This window comes from Microtus oregoni, unplaced genomic scaffold, assembly GCF_018167655.1.
Source record: "Microtus oregoni isolate MIOR12 unplaced genomic scaffold, Mior012 000036F_ref0000092, whole genome shotgun sequence".
NCBI lineage: Eukaryota > Metazoa > Chordata > Mammalia > Rodentia > Cricetidae > Microtus > Microtus oregoni.
Window position 1 is genome coordinate 26,468,633 of NW_024543095.1, and position 17,020 is coordinate 26,485,652.

Genomic DNA, 17,020 nt, shown 5'->3' on the forward strand with positions numbered 1-17,020 from the left:
AAAGTAGTGGGGTGGGTATTTCCATGCCCAACCCTCAGTGGGAATAATTTCACAGCTTTCTGCAGCTGAACAAACCGTGATCACTTAATGGGACGGTGGGAAAGGGGACTGCGCCACAGAGGCTTGCTCAGGGGATGACTCAACCCACTCTACACCATGTGACTACAGAGAGGGGCTACACTATTACATACCCTCTAATCATCGCGAATGACTCATCGCTGGAGAAGAAAGAGGCTCCTGGAAGAACAGTAACCGTTTCCTTTCCTAAAGGCACACACAAAAGAAAGAAGGAAAGGGGAGGGGGAAGAACTATTAGATTTCTGAGATCATCATGATGGACAGAGGTCTGTACCATCTCTGCTTCTGGAAGACACTACAATCCAACAAAAATGCATTTGCATGTGGGGTAGCAAGTGTCCACCCTGAGAAGAGGTGTATTTTACCTCTAATGTTGTTTAGATTTTTGTTCCTGCAAAGTGATAACAACCAGCATTTACAGGATTGCTGCTTGGAAATTCTCTACGGGCAAAGGATCCTCTGCTGTCTAGACAATGCCCTTCAATTTGCAGCTATCGACGCTGACAATCTGCAGTTAAAGACTAAAGGTTGCCAAGGACCTGTACTGCACACAGTGGCTATAGGCAGCAATGCCACACTGCACATGTGAAATAGATTTTGAAAGGAACCCTCAGATGGCAGCTGTGAGGTGATGAAAGGTCATTAACTTAATTATGTCAGTCATTTCACTATGTGCACGCATGTCAAGTCAACACACCAAACACTAAACACTGAATACACGCTACTTTCTTTTGCCAACCGTGTTGGCTAGTTCCTTGTCAAATTGAAACAAGGGGGAAGTCTCAATTGAGAAAATACCTCCATAAGATCTGCTGGTAGGCAAGCCTGTGGTGCATTTTTTTTAAGATTGATGCATGAGGGCCCAGCCTATGGTGGGTGATGCCATCCCTGGGCTAATCTGGGTTCCCTAAGAAAGCTGACTGAGCAAGCCAAGAGGAGCAAGAGAGTAAGAAACATTCCTCCACAGCCTCTACATCAGTTCCTGCCTCCAGGTTCCTGCCCTGCTTGATCTTCTGTCTTAATTTTCTTTGACAATGAAGTGTGATGGGCAAGTATAAACCGCCGAACAAACCCTTCCCTCCCCAAGTTGCTTTGGTCATGGTCAGCAACAGAGACCCTAAGACACCAACTATGCCTTAATAATTGTGGGGAGAAAACCTAAAATAGAAATAGATGAAAATGTGTAAAAACCTACCTAATTTCCTATTACCATTAAGCCTGACGCCCCCTCTCCTCACATGCAAGTACATACACATATCCATCTTTCTTCTCCAGCCCCTTTAAGCTGTGAGCTCCTTCAATCACATACTTTCATGAAATCAGAGAACACTTCTGAACACATTTAATACTAATTTCTAAGAGATTCTCTTGTTAAGACTTCTAAATTAGGACACATAGTTATTTTAAAAAAAAAAAAAAAAAGCTTCACATTTAGCTGGGTGTGGCAGCACAGGCCTGTAATCCCGGGAGTCTGAGGCAGAATGATCACACCATCTACACAGGGAATTCCACCTAGCGGGGACTACAGACTGAGGGAGACCCTGTTTTAAAAATTAAAGATAGCTATATAAATAAAACCTCCATGTTTATCCAGTTAGCACACTAGCTAACTACCAGTGCCTTGGTCAGAGCCAAGCTGCCCGTCTTGTGGGATCTACATTCTGTCTCTTCCTGCTTTCAGAACATCATATGGTCTTCACTGGTAAAACGCTCAGACGCCATCTGACTGAAGTAAGTCAGCTGTCACAGAGAACTCCCTCCTCTGCTCCATCACAGGAAGGTAGCTTAGGAGAGGAAGAAAAGCTATACTTGAGAGGTCAGAATGCAGGAAACGTTCTCAGACGCCGCAGCACCGGAAGACGACTGGCCACCCCAGCTATGCACCACAGCTACAGCTACCCTGGCTGGCTTCCCAAGGACTGCTGAAAGCTAAGACCTTTGTCAATATCCTTAACTTCAGCTCGAGGATAGGGGGAAAGTAGGCCTATTTATATCATACTGAAATATTCATTGCCCGAGGGAGTTCGATTCTAAATAATGGAAATATTTTCTCTTCTTCCAAAGTACCGCAAACCTGAAACTCTTTGGGAACCACTTTCTGGTATGGTTAGAAGTGGCTTTTAGACAGCACACAAGACGTGGAGGATTAAGTGAGATAACGCATGTGCAGTCCTCTGCCAGAGCCGGGTGCAGAGCGGAAGCTTCGTGACAGAAGCTGGCATTACGATCATGAGTGCTACTCCCTCCAAACCACTCAGCATAAGAGACAGAGCGGCTTTCCCTCCAGGGACAACGTCACAGGACCACAAACTGGCTCACACAGTAAGCCTCCCAACCAGTCTGCAGGAGCTCTAAGCTTTCGGACATACACACTACAGCCAGACCTCATCCAAATGCTTCTTCTGGCCCAATCAGATCCTCGCCACTTCTGTGGGGTGGAGAGTCATGGAGGAAAACTGTCCAGGACATTGAAGAAACACAAACTTCCCAAGTCTTTGTTTCTTCTGAGTGTTAAGTCACAATTTCCAAAAGACATTCTCCACTGATGACATACGGGAGGTGGTTCTTTTAAATTAATAATAATAATAATAATTTTGTTACTATTATTAGCATTTTGTAGGAAATTCTGAGCCCAGTGGGGAGTGTTCTGCCTCTCTCTGAACTGCACAAGCCGTATTTAAAGTCGTGAGAACATCCGTCATGGAAAAGTACCCAGGCTTCTTCCGAGGCAGTCTTATAAATTACATTTTTCTGAAGCAGAGTCAACTGTCCATGTTTTTACTTATTTATACTATGTATTTCCAGTGTGTGTATGTGTCTTCTAAGGCAGTGTATATTCTTTGGAAGTAGTGACCTCTCCACATTTTTATTTATGTTATTTCTTCTGACTGAGTATATGTGTATGTGTGTGAGGTTGGAATATAATTCTGAGGACTCGGATTGAACCCAGGTCAGGCCTGTCCCTAAGCACCTCTACCCATGAGCCACTCTGTTAGCCTGACTTTTACTCATTCGTAATTGCTGTAAGCATTCCAACTGGCTATCCAATCCAAAGATTAGCACTGAAAATATATATGTGAGCAGAATTATTCAGACTAAGCAAGTTGCATTTTTATGTTTAGGAATACACACACACACACACACAATTAAAAGGTTTGAAGGGAGGAAAGAGAAGGGATAAGAAATGTGATTATATTATAGTCTCAAAAAATTACGTGTTTATGGGTTTATACATACTGTGAATTTTCAAATCAGAAGCAACACTTCTGCCTCTCCTCTAAAGCTGACTCTTTCTTGATTAGAAAAACATGAAACCCCTTTCAGCTTTTTGAAACATACAGTAGATCCTTGATAACTATGGTTACCCTACTGTGCACATGAGAACCCCTATTATCTAGTCATAACTTCCTGCCCACTGGGAAGCCTTCCTCAGCTCTGCCTTCTGCCTGCTCTGGTGGCCACCATTCTAGCCTCAACTTCCAGGATACCGACTTTTCTTTGGTTCCACATATGCCTGACTTGTCTTTCTATGCCTGATCCATTTTGCTTAGCATAGTCCACATGGTCTCAAATGACAAAAGATCATCTTTTTTTCAACCATTTAATAGTATTCTACTATGTATTTTATTTATCCATTGATTATCCAATAAAAACTCAGCCTATTTCCATTTTATAGGCTTGGTAAACAGTATTGCAATAAACACAGTACGGACAGATGTCTCTGTGATTTGCTGATTTTATTTCTTTTGGCAATGCACGCCAAAACAGACTTACTAGATTATATGCTGGTTCTACTTTTAGGTGCTATTATTTTTAAACATCCAACATCTAAATGAATCCAGTACCTAAGTATACTATGTTGAATTCACAATGTTTTTTAGGAGAAAACCATTTTTAATTGGAAAAAAATAAAGTAATACATCTCAAATAACACCATATTTAACAACATAAACTAAATTGTAAGGAGAAATAGCTTTTCTAACTGGTTCTGTGAAACTGATGCCTCAGCATATTGCTACTTCTTTGCTTTATCCAAGAGCTACAGACTAAATGAAGTAGGGGATTTCCCCCTATGAATTAAATTATAAAGCCTATCTATCCCTGTTCTTAATTCACTAACAAAGAGAAGTTAAGTTTTTTCCATAGTTAGGAGTTTCTAATGCAACATTCAGGATTTGGTCAGTAACTATAACAATAAATCAATGTAAAGAATAATAGCCTTGCCACCGATCCAAAACCCTATCCAGGCATCCAGCCCACTTGACAGCCAGTGTCAGGTGAAAGACCAAGTTTCCAGTTTCAGCTTTGTTTTGCTCCATTCTTGGACCCTTTCCAAGCACCCACCCCACACAATAGACAGAAGCCAACAAATGTTACTCTAAACTTCTCTCTAGTGAACGGCAGTAAATACAGACACTCCTAGGTCACAAAGTGACAGCTGAGAGCTGAGCCCTAGACAAGCCATTTCTAACACCCCTTCTAAGGCTCCTGGATGCTGCAGGAGAGCAGGCAGAGAGAAGATAAAAGCTGGAGGAAAGGAAGAAGGGCTGCGATAAAATAGCCTACAGATAAGGCACAGCCATTGGAACCATGAACTCACAGTATCTACAGGCTCCTCTGCGAAGTCTGAACAGGAATGGCCCTGCTAACAGTCGGGTACCAATGGAGGAGGGGATCACCAAGGCCGAGCCTCTTCACTGAACTATTTGCTACTAAGTGATTCAGGAAGAGAGAGAGTACCTGACTTCAGTTGTATACCTACTGCTGACCCCAACAGGCCCCAATAGATAGTCCCAAACCAATGGTCACACAGATGGCTATGGTTAAATTAAATGGATCATGAAGTAAAAGTCAGGAATCTGGAATGGGGGAGGAGCAGGCAATGAGGGGATAATAAGGATGAAAGCAATAAAAGGAGAGTGAGGATAAAGTAATCTGAATGCATTAATACATGTGTGACAGTTTCAAACAAATAACTTCTCTGTGTGTACATCTAAATCTTTTCATATGATTTTGTCAAGAGAGTGCATTAATTTTATCCTTATTCAGTTCTTTGGTGCATAATTCAATAGTGAGTAAGTAACTATTATGAACACTGAACAAAGCTACAAACAAAATTCAACTTCCCTATACACTGGTACTCAAACATGAATTCCCAGCAGACCCAGATGGAGAGCATCTACATATGCAGGCTGCTGCTGCCTCCAGCTCCCCCAGTTTCTAATTCCACACTGAATTAGTAGGGGCTGAGATCTAAGAGCCACTGGTCATGCTGACACTATGGATACAGAGACTTGAAAAACTAATACCCTAAGGTGGGGGGGGGGGCAGTTTCTAATTGAGCAAGAAAGAGAAATAGTTACAAGACAAAATAATGGGTATTTAAGAGAAAGACACTCAATGTGTTGTAGGTTCTGGGGAGGGGACATTCTTGTCCTGTGGAGGGATTGGAAGTGATCAAATAGGCCAAAATGTGAAGGACTAACATAATACATTTTGATGGTAATTATGAGTGAGATGGGGTAAAAATGAAGGGGAGAATGTGGTGAGCACACAGTAAACGCAAAGGCTACCAGAAAGAAGGAATGGTCCAAAGCAGAGAGAACCCAATAGACATCCAGTGTTGAGCTGCCTGTACTTCCGTGTGCAGGCCTGTGGCTCTCCAGGAGTGGTAGAGCCCTCCAAAGCAGGGTGACCTTCTGGGAGGCTGTTCTAGTCACAGAATGTTTGGCAGTGTCTCTGGCCTCTACCTACTAGATGCCAGTCGTACTAACGGTCAAAAATGTCTTCCGACACTGTCCAATGTCCCCAAGAGTCTGTTGAAAACAGCCAGTATTGAAGTTAGGATGGGCTTTTCGCAGGCCACATGGTGTACAAGGTGACTCTTTCTAAAGCAATTTAAAAATATTACTTGTTATATTAAAATAAGAAAACATCACTGACAAGGAAGCATGCTTAGTTCACATTTAATGAAAAAGCAAATGCATACGGATTATTAGACATTTCCCAGTTACTCTAGCCTGCACCCAGGTTCTCCTCGCTCCTACCTGCTGCCGTCTACAGCTCTCTCTAGCTGGCTTTGCAGCAGGTATAGTTCAGCGGATGGACAGAAAACCATGTAGCACCAACAAGAGACAGTGGGAGCTCAGACGCTTGTGGTTTTATCTTGGGCACTTTAAGATTACAGTGGGATTTTAGAACTTGAAAAGGGGTAGCTCCACCGGGGCGGAGCTACTCTGAAACTTCCTGGTGTAGAGAACCGCTCCCACCCAACAATATGACTGAAAAGATTATCTGTTCTTCTAAGGAAAATGGGTTTTATAAACTCCAAGCCTGAGATTTGGGAAATAGAATTATTCATTTTGCAAATAACCAACTAACATAACAAATTAATTAAAGCAAGGAGCAAATATTTTTACAAACCAGTGAGCTACTGCTAAAGGATACAGTACAATTCAAGTACCACGTTGGTTAAATGTCACTGCATTGCCACACTGGGACTTTCAGGGTTGAGTTGTGTTAGCTAATTCAAATATTCAAACCGAATGTATATTTTAATGTTCCAAAATCCCAAGTACCAGACACCATTCTACTTGACAGGTGGACTTTATGTTCTGCTCGTATTACTTCTGAGAGTTACACATACTATTTTTGAACGCAAAGTAAGAACAATGCATCTGTGGGGGCAGAATGAATAAAGAAAGGCACTGAACATCCTCCTAGAACATAAATTAGCTTCCTAAGAGCTGCTCCCTTCCAAGGATGAGCCAAAAGCCAAGAGAACGGCAATGGTACCTCAAGCATTGTGACAGATGCCAAAAGGCCTGAGCTGTTCATTCTCTGGGTTGCTAATCTATTCCATGTCCCTGTCAATTAGCAAGCTGGTAATAAAAGGCAAGGTGGAGGCCTAAAGAGCAAAGGAGAATGCAGTGGGAGTCCCCAGCTCAAAGAAACTCTCTGTGTGTGTTCAGCTCACATCCTTGGCATGATTTCAGTGTCCTGGTGCAGACTTAAGCAACCCCACCTGTAGAGGATGCCATCTACCCTACAGAATGATAAGCATCACCTACGACAAATCCCCAGCACACCAGCCTTAAACTGTGCGCCCACTCCCACTTTATCTACAGAAACCTGGCATATTTCTACTTGGGGTTGGTGAGTAGAAGGCCCAGGCAGGAGACCCCAGTGGATACCATTAGCTCACCAAGGTCACCTGTAATTTGGTGATGGTCTTTTATCTACATGCCAGTTTCTGTTGGGTGGCTCTCTCCTGCTACCACCCTCTAAGGATAGAGTAGAATAACGCTCTGGAGGATCGCGTTTCCTTCATGCTGTCCAGACCCTTGTCAATTGTTCTGTCTCTGAACTCTTCTCGAGGACACCATGCAAGGGTGTGCTCTCTGTTTACAGGCAGGACCCTGCCCGACCCACTAAGGCTCTGCAATTAAAATGCGCCTCCACCTGCATTTCTTCACTATCTCATCTGAAACCGAGTGAGAGGGATCTCAAAGACTAGAAGGGTCATTTCCCTCCTTTGTCATAAATATAGTGAGCTCCTTCCAGAAGACAAACAATTGGGTTCAAATGGTTTCCGATACTTGACACAGAGCTAAACTAGTAGCAAAAGAAGATGCTGAAAAAGTACAAAGTGAGTTTACCTGCATTGATGAGGTCAGCATCAGCTTCGTGTTGTAGTGGGTATGGACCCTGTCAAACATAGCACACAGTCAGTGAGTGACCGAGTCACACTTCCCCCAGGCACACGCAGAAACTGTTTAAATACCTTCCCTGAAGATCTAGAATGCTGACATCTGAAGACGTGAGATAAACTTTTCCAAAAATAATTCCTGGTTTACACAACTCTTTCTCATATTGATTATGACTGGGCAAGTGAGAAATATTCCTAAAATTATTAGTCTGGTTTCAGAAAAGTAATTCCTTGGTGCCTGTTATGTAGGTATCAAGCATGCTCAGTCTTTCGGCATTGTACAATGGTGTCTACAAACTTCATGCAAGAATCACACAATCAAGGTGTGTGTGTGTGTGTGCATGCTCACATGCACGTTTGTATGTGCATGGATGTGCACATTTCTAATACCTTTTCTTTGCCTTATTATTATTATTTCATTAATAATATTTGTTGGCTTTTGTTTTGTTTTGTTCTTCACCTGTTTTTTTCTAAAGAGAGGGAGAAAGGTGCTGTGGAATTGGAAGGGTAGGGAGGTGAAGAGGATCTGGGAGGAGATAGGGTGGGAGATCAGACTATGTTGTATGACAGCCCCCATCCCTCACCCAGAAGCTATTTCCGACTGACAAGTTTTCACAAAGGAAGAATTAGTTTTTCCTCCAGCTGAGTCAAACTGGGTATACAAACAACACTCAAGCAAAGGCCCCATGCCCAGCAGTAGATGGCCAATGGAAAACAAACATGGTGGTATTTTTGGAGTGTTCTCATCTCGAAAGGTTTTTTTTAAAAAACACCTTACAGGTCTTTGGCTTATATATTACGGTTTCTGAGTGTGTGTTTCCATGAGATCTCTGTGTGTGAGAGAGTATGTGTGTGTCTCCATCTCTATGTTTCTTGTGCTTCTTCCTTGCCTTTTTTCTGTTTGTCCTCTTCTGGTTTGGGTTTTGTGTTTGTTTTTTAGTTGCCTATTGTTTTTCTTATGAGAAAAAGAGAGGGGGCGGATTTGTGTAGGTGGGGAGGAAGGGAGGATCTAGGAAGACTTGCTGGAAGGGAAATCATGATCTGAATATATTGTGTAAAACCTATTTTCAATAAAAATTAACATCATTTTTAAAAGTGTATTTGTATGGAAAAATATATATTTTCAATAATAAGAAAAACAATAACAAAATAATCTCCTGTTTTAAGTTTGTGATCTTTCTTGGGTTAAATCAATAACAATTTTGGTCCACACAGAGCCAGGGGCCCCAGTTAAACCTACCTGCAACCCTTTCTGGTAGGAGAGTGAATGTCACCTACCCTTGTGTTATTGGGCTACAAAGACTTGGAACAGCAGTTCTTTTGTCTTGGTATATAACACTTTGGAGGTCTGAGTCTAGTATTTTAACTTTACCTCTCCCTGTATCTACACATGGGCATCCTTATGTTCTCTTTGCTCAGTTCTCAGTAGGATATTTAAAAACTATAATTGGGTATGTGAGAATACACGCACAATAAACATGCGTACATATGCGGATGTTTTGGTGGAGATCAAAATGAGGACTTCACATGCCACGTACATGTTTTCTACTACATGTGAGGTACATCCTTGAGTTAATTTTGTACTCATTTTTATAAAGTAACTCTAGTGAAATGAATGGAGCCCAGCACATTTACCTAATGACATATACTAACAGAAAAGGGAAGGGGGAGAAGAAAAGATGTAAGAGTTAAGGATGAGTAAATACTGGCTATGAATTTTTAATATACCCCCTGACAAAGGACTGAAAACTATTCTATAAATAAACTGAATTAACACCTAATGTTTTATGTCTCTGCCCATTTCCCTTTCAATGTCCAATGTGGATAATTCACATAAACTAACTTCCTCTGTCCTCAGATTGAAGAAGAAGCTGATCACTAGACAACCTCGAAGGTTCCTCTAAAGTACAAGTCTTTGACTTCAACAGGAATCTGCCTCTATCCAGACACACTGCATTTGTGTGTCTCTGAAAATAGCCAGGAGACAGCTCAGCCAGTCAGCATCTTGTGGAATAGTCCTTTACACTGTGTGAAAATATGTCACTATGACTGGTTTAATAAACAAGCTAACTGGCCAATAGTTGAACAGAATAAGCTTAGGCGGGAAAGCCGGACTGAAAACACTGGGAGGAAGAAGGGTGGAGTCAGAGGAGACACCAGCAGACGCAGAGAGAGAAGCAAGGTGGACATGACATACTGAGAAAAGGTACCATGCCACATGGCAACGTGTAGGTAAAAATATGGTTTAATAGAAAAGGTAAGAGCTAGCTAGTAATAAGTCTGGGCTATTGGCCAAGTATTTATAATTAATATGAGTCTCAGTGTGTTTATTTAGGAGCTGCTGGTAGGACAGAAACTTATTCCTACACATATGTGCATCTGTGGCTATTACATATGTTATCCATTCATATATTACATGTATGTATAAAATGTATAAAATTTTATCACAGTAACAGTAGAAGTCTACTGAGAGATGATAAAACACTGAAAAATTATATTGGGTAAATTACAAATATCATTTGCTATAGCTCATAGTTAAAGAAAAGTTTGTCATCTTACCAAACCCAAGACTCCATTTTCACTCTGAAGGTGAACAGTCATATTTGGACTGATGAAGTTGCTGGCCAGAAGAGGTATCCCTATACCCAAATTAGCTGGAAGAAAGGTGTTAAGGCATAGCATAGCAAAAGCAGAGGTGGTGCTGTCAGTCTTGGCACATATAAATCAGAACAAGAGTCTTCTTTAGATAGAAATGGTTAGGAATATAATAACTGAACATATTCTCTGGGCAGCCGTTGATAATCCTCCTAAAGGAAAATGTCTAATTAGTCCTCGTCTTCTCAATAACATTAATACACTTTATCACAAAGATCAAGGGAGTGGCTTCAAACGATAACCAAGGTAATTTTAACAGTAGTGTAAGTCATGCATTAGTAAGAAGCGTGGTGATGCACTCCTTCAATCCCAGAACTCAGGAGACAGAGGCAGATGGTTCTCTGTGAGTCTGTGGCCAGTCACACAGTGACTTTCAGGACAAGCAAGGCTATTTAGAAAGACCCTGTCACAAAGAAAAAAGTAAACAAATAAGAAATACTTTAGTAAGACATATACCAGGAAACAAACGGCTATGCACCATTAGTGCTGACTAAGGAAGGTAATAAAGACCATGAAGATGAATAAGATGAGTGACAGACACCTGTCATTGGCAATACATCAACAGTGAATGAAGAGCAACACCCAGGAGTCGTTATTATATGGAACAAGCATGGCAGTCTCTGCTTATACATCAATGGGGAGTCAGCTGAGAAAGCCTGGGAGATGATACCCATTCAGTCCAGGCTGATCCCCCCTCCTTTGCCAATACAGAAGATGGAGGCCAACATGATACTCTCTTCTCCCGTGTGAATTCTCACTGTCTCACAAGTGCAAGTTGAAAAAAAAATGAAGAAATAAAGAGGAATAGAGGTGAAAATAAAGGAAGAATGGCAAACCCTCTCGGTCAAGAGACAGTAGAAATTACCGAAACTCACAGGGAAGGGAAACTCCTAGGATGGACATTTTCTCATTTGGTCTGCTCCAGGTCTGTAAGTACAGCTTCACTGGAGTCAAATTCCATAAATATTTCTCTTATTATATACCATGTGCATCATAGTTCAATATCTAATACACTGAAAATTATCAAAATTGTGAACACGTACTGAAAATAAGCAAAATGGTAAACAATCTCATTGTTATTTAAATGCATTCAAACTTCAGGCACTAACTCTACTAAATTATGTCCACTCTGGTATTTTTTGCCAAAGATAAAAGGGGGAAGGTACAGAATTTGAATCATTCACTGAGTACCTTTACAAACTATCAGACCAAAGAGCTCATTCATTCGATCTTCTTCAAAGGAAGCAGAAACTTGCTGAGGAGTGGGGTTTTATGCCTCACTGAGTAACCAAATGTCAGAATACCAAGAAAATAAATAGCACTGGTTACAAAAGGGATTCTAAGATTCGAAGCCCTCATCTTGAGTAACACATAGCTCCATGTCAAACTTCGAGCTAAATGTCAAACTGTACAAAAAATGTATGTACATTCTACAATGACTGTGTATTTCAGTTGCCATCAAGAAGGCAAATAGATCACAAACATCGACTTCCTATATCTTGCTACCCCCAAATTACATATCCCATTCTGTAAAGTTTGACTACTTTTAAAATTAAAATGAACTAGGTGGTTTTTAAACATAAAGCAAAGAAAGCCAGCCTACAAACCACAATTCCAGAGAACTTAGACAACAATGAGGACACCAAGAGAGACTTACATAGATCTAATCTACATGAGAAATAGAAAGTAGAAAAAGACAAGATCTCCTGAGCAAATTGGGAGAATGGGGACCTTGGGAAAACGTTGAAGGAGGAAGGGGAGAGGCAGGGAGGGGAGCAGAGAAAAATGTAGAACTCAAAAATTTCAATTAAAAAAAGCTAAAGTGAACTAAACAAGAATCATTACTCACAGGCCTAATAGCCTATTGATCATGGAGAATTTGGTGGCGCTCAGACTGACAAAGGATACCATACATGCCGTCTTCAAACTCAAGAGCCGCTCTCTTGATGATCCGCTCCCTGACATCTTCTCCAGGTTTACCAGATTTGCCTTTTCCATCGCCTTCCTTTCGGAGTGATAAACGCTTCAAAGTAAGTAGAAACAAATTATTCACGTTTAAGATCTGCTTTCAAATTTCTCATTGCTTTCAACATAAAAATTGGCAGAAAAAAAAATAGCATTCGTTCCCAGTAGGAGGCAAGTCTACAATATAATGAAGAATCTTTTAAAAAGAATGCATGAGTAATATTTCATGACAGAGACCATTCTTTAGGAAGCAAATAAAGCAGGTCAGTTAGATTTGTTTGAAGCGGAAGGCAGACCAGCTTGCACTGCGAAACAAACAATCCCCTTGTCATTGCCATTCTGACTGCTGCACTGTTCTGCCTAGGACTTGACAGCCGAATTCTCCTCAGATGTTAACAAACCGAGCCTGAATAAAAGAAAAGACATAGGCCCTGGGCATCTGTTTCCTGAGACGGCCAAAATGTGTTTACCAGGTGGTCCCGAGGCCAATTGCTGACTTCCACCTGCAGAGTCTATGTGTATGTCACAGGAATACTGGAAACAGTCAGAGAACCGTTTCCATGACTAAATCTCCTTAAACACACTAATAGATTGGTGTGTTTGTAAATCTCCCATCCTAGCTCTCAGGGCATCTGATAGCAGTGTGGGGTTGCATATTGCCTTTTGTTCTGACTCCCAACATCCCCTGCTATTTATCTATTGTGGTGCTAATCTCTAGAACCTTTTGAATCTTGGCATCAACTGAGACCTTGCAGTTCAGTCATTGTGGAGAAGACCCAGTGCTCCTAGTACCCAACCCCTGGATACTTTCATGACACATCTTCCCACAGCTCAAGGCTAGTTAAAAACTAACTCTTTCTTTATACCATAAAAGTGCAGAACTATTTCAGCACGGATATTTCTAAGCAAGCATTAAGACTTCAGAGGGGCAAAGCCACCCAAGACCTGATAAGTCACCTCTACCGTCGAAGATAGCTATCCAAAATCAGGAATCATAAATAAATAAATATATCATAAATAAATAGTAACCATTACAGAATCCTGGCAGATATGACAGCCTAGAAAAATCACAAGATGTGGAGATACTGTTACGCTGGCCAGAAGTGTAGTAGTTTCCTTTCCGATGGACACACCAGAGGCTCCTACTTAGGAGTAACAGTGGTAACCAGATTCAAATAGACTGGCAAAAAACGCTCTGTAAAAGTACCTCAATTCTTTTCTCATATTTTTCTCCCTTTATAAGGCGGTGCACGTAAATCTTCGGAATGTGGATATCCTCTGGGGCGAATGATCCAATGTCTACAATTTCTTCAACCTAGAGAAAAACAGAAAAAAAAAAATGTTACACTAAGTCACGGCTTAGAATGAACATGTTTATGTTTTTAAAAGTAAAGCATATAAAAATTCATAGCTCACTTGTGAATATGGTATAAATAATACGCAAGTGTATCTATACACTTGCACTGTATACCATACCTTTTAAACACACAACCGAGAAGAACCCAAAATCGACACATCTGAACACAATATTCAAGACATAAAGTGACAGATCTTAGCCTTTTCCCAAAGAGGTCTGGTTACAAATTCATCAGATTTACTAGGGCAGCTGCTTGAACTTTCATTAACTGTAGCTCAGCAATGCAAAAGCTCAAAAGCACACTCCTTAAAATTAGTGAGAAATCTATCACGTCAAAGACAAAAATCTGTGACAACATCTGTGTGGTCAATAGAAGAGATTTTTAAATATAGATGTGGACGCCCGTCACAGCCATTTTTAATTATTCCTGTTGTTAAGAATCATGACAGAACTGTAATCATTGAAATAATTTCCCTCAAAGATGGATAATTGATTTTAATATGGAAATTTCAAGAAGGACTTATTAAGTAATAACTAGAAATAGCGAAATTAATTCAAATCAGAGTCATTCACAGGCATTTTGAAATAATATAAAATGTCCCCAAGTTAATCTGCTATTTTGGGATTCTTTTTTTTTTTTCCTGAGACATAAATGAACTAAGAATGACAAAGAGTCAAGGAAAACTAATCTTAACATTGAGTTCTGGTTAAAGCTAATTTTGTCTAAAGAATTAGCTTTCTCATGACACATGCACAATGGGCCTACGGATTTGCACTTGCCAGGGCTTGATGTTTCTAATGCTTTATATGAAAAGATTGGAGGCATCCTCGGGTCGCTTAGGGGAGGTTAACTTTTATGGAACTATGGCCCCTTCATCTGTGCATTCTGCTCTCTGACCACAGTGAAGCAAGCATGCTGTTCCATTACCCAGCCCCCAGGACTACTATCTAGCTCCCACCAGAGGTCCCAAAGGCAGTGAGCATGTCTGATGATGAAAGAGTAATTCAAAGCCATTAGCCCAAAATAATCCTTTTCTCTTCATGAGGTAATTACCAAAATCTTTTATTATAGTGACAGGACTCCCAAACGATGCCTAAAGCTGATGTTTTTAAACAAGGAGAGTTATTCCAAACCTGCCATCTAAAACATTAAAGAGACTACCCAGAAGCCTGTGGAGCTCAGACCTCACTATGGCATTCTGTTATCCCATCTCTCTCCAGGTTCCTGTCACAGAGGAGGAACACGGATTACAGGAGATGTTCGGTTGCTACACAATGCCCCCAGACAGCTGAAGAAGACCAGGACACTAGGTGAGAACTACCTTTCTGATAAAAAAAGAGAGAGAGAGAGAGAGAGAGAGAGAGAGAGAGAGAGAGAGAGAGACCTGTAGAAACGACAACGCTAAGGAAGAATCATGTGGCATCCGAGTTGAGTTAGAGTTTGGAGACGAACTTGGGAACAAGCAAGGACAGAGGACTGGGGGTAGGGTGTCCTTCTATAGGGGATGACAAGAGGACTTCTTGCCCTATATCTTGTCCTCCCCACCACACCTATGGCATCATTCATAATTATCATTTATAATCTCCCCCTCTCTCCTCTCCTCCTTTCCCCTTCTCTTCTCTCTGTGTATGTGGTGTATGTACATGTTTGTGAGGGAGTGAGCATGCATGTGTGCAAGTTACCATGCACATATATGCATTTGTATGTGCAGGCCAGAAACTGCCAATGGTGTCTTTCTCAGTCTCCCCCCTTGTTTGTTTGTTTGTTTGTTTGTTTATTGGACAAGATTCTTCACTGAACCTATAACTCATGACTTTGGCTAGGCTGACTGGCCCACGAGCTCCAGGGACCCAAGGTACACAAATGTGTGCTCCCACGATTGACATTTTTATGTGGTTCCTGGGGATCCAAACTCCGGCCCTTGTGGTATACAGCAGGCGCTTGACTGACTTAGCTTTTCCCCAGTCCCCACCCCCGAACTTTTTCTACAATGTGGGGATCAGGCTAAAAAGAGCTGGAAGCAGTTCTGAGCAGTTAGGCATTGTTCCTATGTCTGAACCAGGTTGCAACTTTGAGTCTCTACAGCTCATTCATAACTTTACCTTGTTTTCCATTTGAGCCCTCAATGAAATTCTTGACTTCAAAAATGTGTTTCTACTCTACTGATCCTCAGTATACATGAAGGCTTATTATTCAAGAAAATATCGATCACAGAATTCATTATAAAGTCAGAAACAACATCAATGTTCAATAGTAGGGAACTGGTAAAAACAAATACCATAGGTCTTAACACAGCAAACCAAAATTACGCTTTGGTAATATTGAATAGCATTTCATAATTTAATGTTTCATAAGAAGAGAAGATTTTTTACAAGCAAATATATATACTTCAATGCAACTACACCATTTTCCTTTTTTCTTTCTTGATAAACATATTAATTACAAAAATGGTAGATATTTAGACACTGGCATATTGTACTAATCAATCCAGGGTAATTTAGCATTTCCTTTCAGCACAACTATATTTAGACGTAGGAAAAGCAGAAGCACAGTGAAATGCTAATACATCCTCTGTCTGGGTAGCTGTGCAAGTTATTTCTGTGGGAGGGGGCTGCTTGCAGAAGCCAAGGCCAGCCTTGGGTGCCGTTCCTTAGGCATTTCCCACCTCCTATTTTGAAACAGAGTTTCACTGACCTCTGTGTGACCAGGTAGCTAGGCTAGCCCGGGTCAACAAATTCCAGTAATCTGCTTTGCTTCCCAGGATTGGAATTACAAACATTCCTCTGGGCAGGTGAGCTGGGGTTGGGTAGGGTGATGTTTAAATAGGGTTGTGGAAACTGAGTCTGAGCTCAGGTCCTCAGGCTTATAAGCAGGCACTTTCCTGACTAACATGTATCTCAGCTTTGTGAAAGGTATTTTTGTTTCCCTTTTAAGGGGAAAAGCCTAAAAAAACGTTGGGATTTGGGTGGGGTGCCCAGGACCTCACAAATGCCGCCGAATTCCACCCCCAGATCCTCACAAATGCTATGGATTCCAAAGGTGTAAGAGGCACTAAATAGATAGCTTCCCAAACAAGGAAATATAAGAAATGAGGCTGGTGAAACAGTTCACAGACACATGGCAGTACAAAATAGTAAAGGTATAAAAATCAATTACAACACCAGGAAATAAATACAGGAATCTTTTCCCTGTCATCTTGATGAGCAAGCTTCTCGTGGATTCTTTCCCATACCTAACAGGACTGCAGTCAGTCTGG

General features: G+C 41.1%; 1 protein-coding gene across 1 annotated transcript in view; it reads right to left on the reverse strand.

Annotated features, from left to right (window-relative positions):
* The window catches only part of Oxct1 (3-oxoacid CoA-transferase 1), a 116,506-nt gene that overhangs the window by 46,372 nt on the left and 53,114 nt on the right, over positions 1-17,020 (reverse strand). The window contains exons 8-12 of the mRNA XM_041631158.1: positions 13,614-13,721; positions 12,350-12,464; positions 10,346-10,440; positions 7,737-7,785; positions 192-264 (exon numbers count right to left, since the gene is read on the reverse strand). Coding sequence (XP_041487092.1) covers positions 192-264; positions 7,737-7,785; positions 10,346-10,440; positions 12,350-12,464; positions 13,614-13,721 — 440 coding nt within the window. The remainder of the gene's footprint in view (positions 1-191; positions 265-7,736; positions 7,786-10,345; positions 10,441-12,349; positions 12,465-13,613; positions 13,722-17,020) is intronic.